Here is a 2,500-nt window from a genome sequence, read left to right as displayed (position 1 = left end):
GTGTGTGTGTGCTGTGTGTGTGTATGTGTGTGTGTGTCTGTTGTATGTGTGTGTGTGTGTTTGTGTGTGTGTGTATGTAGGTGAGAAAAAAAATTACTCTTACTTTTCTTTTCCAGATTTTTACCGCAGCACAAATCTACGGGAGACAAAACAAAGTCAGGTGAGAACAATTAAATGTGCTAAGTCTAATCTACATCTATTTATCTATCTCGTATGTATATGCCTTTATTTGTATCCCTTATTATTACTCATTATTGGCCATCATTAGTCTAATTCCCATCCGTCGCTTGCAAGCCGTGGAGGTGACTAGCCAGACTACCCGTCTCTATGGCTGATGGTAACTAGGAACAACAACTAAAAAATGTATTGATCGGTGTTGCTAAATGTCACCAGTGAAAATCAGCTAACAGAGGCCTTAGAATCCGATATTTTTCTTTTATTCTCTCTTATTTTTCTTATTGTTTAATCCACATGTTGTAGCTGGAAAAAGGGCTGTTACTCAAGTCTATAATTGCCCAGAGATAATCATCCTCGTTATCACTGTCTGGAGCGCCAGCCATAGACGTAGCACACACGCACACACACACACACACACACACATATATATATATATGTGTGTGTGTGTGTGTGTGTGTGTGTGTGTGTGTGTGTGTTTTCGTGTTCATACATACATACATATGTGTATAAATAAATATGCATATATATTATTAGATAGACAGATACACACATATATTTGCATATATGCTTATATATACATATACGCATATATGGTATATATGTATATATATATATATATATATATATATATATATATGCTCATATATGTATATATATATGTATATACATATGTATATACATATACATTTATATATATGTATATACATATGCTTATATATGTATATACATATGTATATGCATATACATTTATATATATATATATATATATATATATATATATATATATATATATATATATATATATATTTATATATATGCGTGTGTGTGTATGTGAATACAAATAAACATATATGTATGTATACATATGTATATGTTTATATCTACATCTCTCTATATATATGCACACATACTCACACACACACACACACAACACACAACACACACACACACACACACATATATATATAATATATATATATATATATATATATATATATATATATAATACATATATATACATATATATATATATATATATATATATATATATATAATATAAATATATATATATATATATATGTATATATGTATATGTATATATATACATATATATGTATATACATACATATATATATATATATAATATTCACAATAAGAACAAGGACAGATATAGTAAAAAGAATAGCGATGACTAGTAGTTATATAAGAATGATAGTGACTGATAGGAATTCGATTAGTGATAAATGAAAATAAGTATAATAGATAATAAATAAAAATAATGATAGAAATAATGATAGTTATCAAGATTATGGAAATAAGAGTAATAGCAGAAAAAAATGTCGAAAGATGAAATTATAAAAGTATTCATCGTCATCATGTTCATCATTATAACGTATAACAAAGTAATTATCATGATCATCATCATCATAGCGTATAATGATAATGATTATAATGTAAATAACAGTAATAATGATATGGATTACCGTAATATCAATCCTTACTATAACAAATCTAAAAATGATGATGATGAGGATTAGGATGATGATGTTGATGATGGGGATGAGGGAGATAATAAAAATAATAGAGAGTCATAATGATTTGTGTGAATGGACTGCCAGGCTGCATTTAGCGTTTAGCATTGGAAGGTACGACGCTGTGTTACAGGCCGTCAAGTTGTTTATCGATCAGCCTTGGCCATAGTGACTGGGGCTTCTTCTTTCGTTTTACTGAGGAATGTCAAGATGACTCATTCTTTGCCACATCTCTGCATGTCATGATATCTATCACGACCTTCAGTTGGGTCTCAGTCGCTCTAACCCCATGGAAAGGATCATCGAATCCCTCGGGTTTAGCTGGGATCCTAATTGGATCCTTCGTTTAGGAACTCCGGACTCTCTCCGAATCCGGCGGGAGAGTCCGGAGCCCTTGGCTAAGAGTATTTCCTTGAGCTGAAAGCGGACCAGCACCCCGGACGACGGACGTGAGAGACAGCCAGGGGAGGCTTGTCTGCCTGGGGGTTTCTGGACCGACACCAGAGTCGTTTCCGAAGCTGCGGGTCAGGACGAGCTCACGTTTCGATTTTGTCACTAGGAACTTTTAATGGTTCCAGGATGACAACCATATTCGCCTTCTTGCGTGGGTCATCATCGGAAATTGTACACTGGAGTTAACATTGGAGTTGGGTCATTACCATCCCTTCAGCTATCTTACCCAGACAGTTGAGAAGGGAGATAGGACGGTACTTGCTGAGCTCCTTTGGCTTGGGGAGAGGGACAATGTCAGCCTGTTCCCAACACCGGATCTGTAGACTTGGCCCATGACT

At 34.0% G+C, this 2,500-nt stretch overlaps 1 protein-coding gene across 1 annotated transcript in view; it reads left to right on the top strand.

The window, feature by feature from the left end:
* The window catches only part of LOC147471180 (uncharacterized), a 10,743-nt gene that overhangs the window by 1,721 nt on the left and 6,522 nt on the right, over positions 1-2,500 (top strand). The window contains exon 2 of the mRNA XM_086540363.1: positions 117-160. Coding sequence (XP_086396489.1) covers positions 117-160 — 44 coding nt within the window. The remainder of the gene's footprint in view (positions 1-116; positions 161-2,500) is intronic.

This window comes from Penaeus japonicus, unplaced genomic scaffold, assembly GCF_977035675.1.
Source record: "Penaeus japonicus unplaced genomic scaffold, GWHDUDI00000001_assembly GWHDUDI00000010, whole genome shotgun sequence".
Taxonomy (NCBI): domain Eukaryota; kingdom Metazoa; phylum Arthropoda; class Malacostraca; order Decapoda; family Penaeidae; genus Penaeus; species Penaeus japonicus.
Note: the sequence above shows the minus strand (reverse complement) of the source record. Positions and strands in the feature narration are given on the sequence as shown.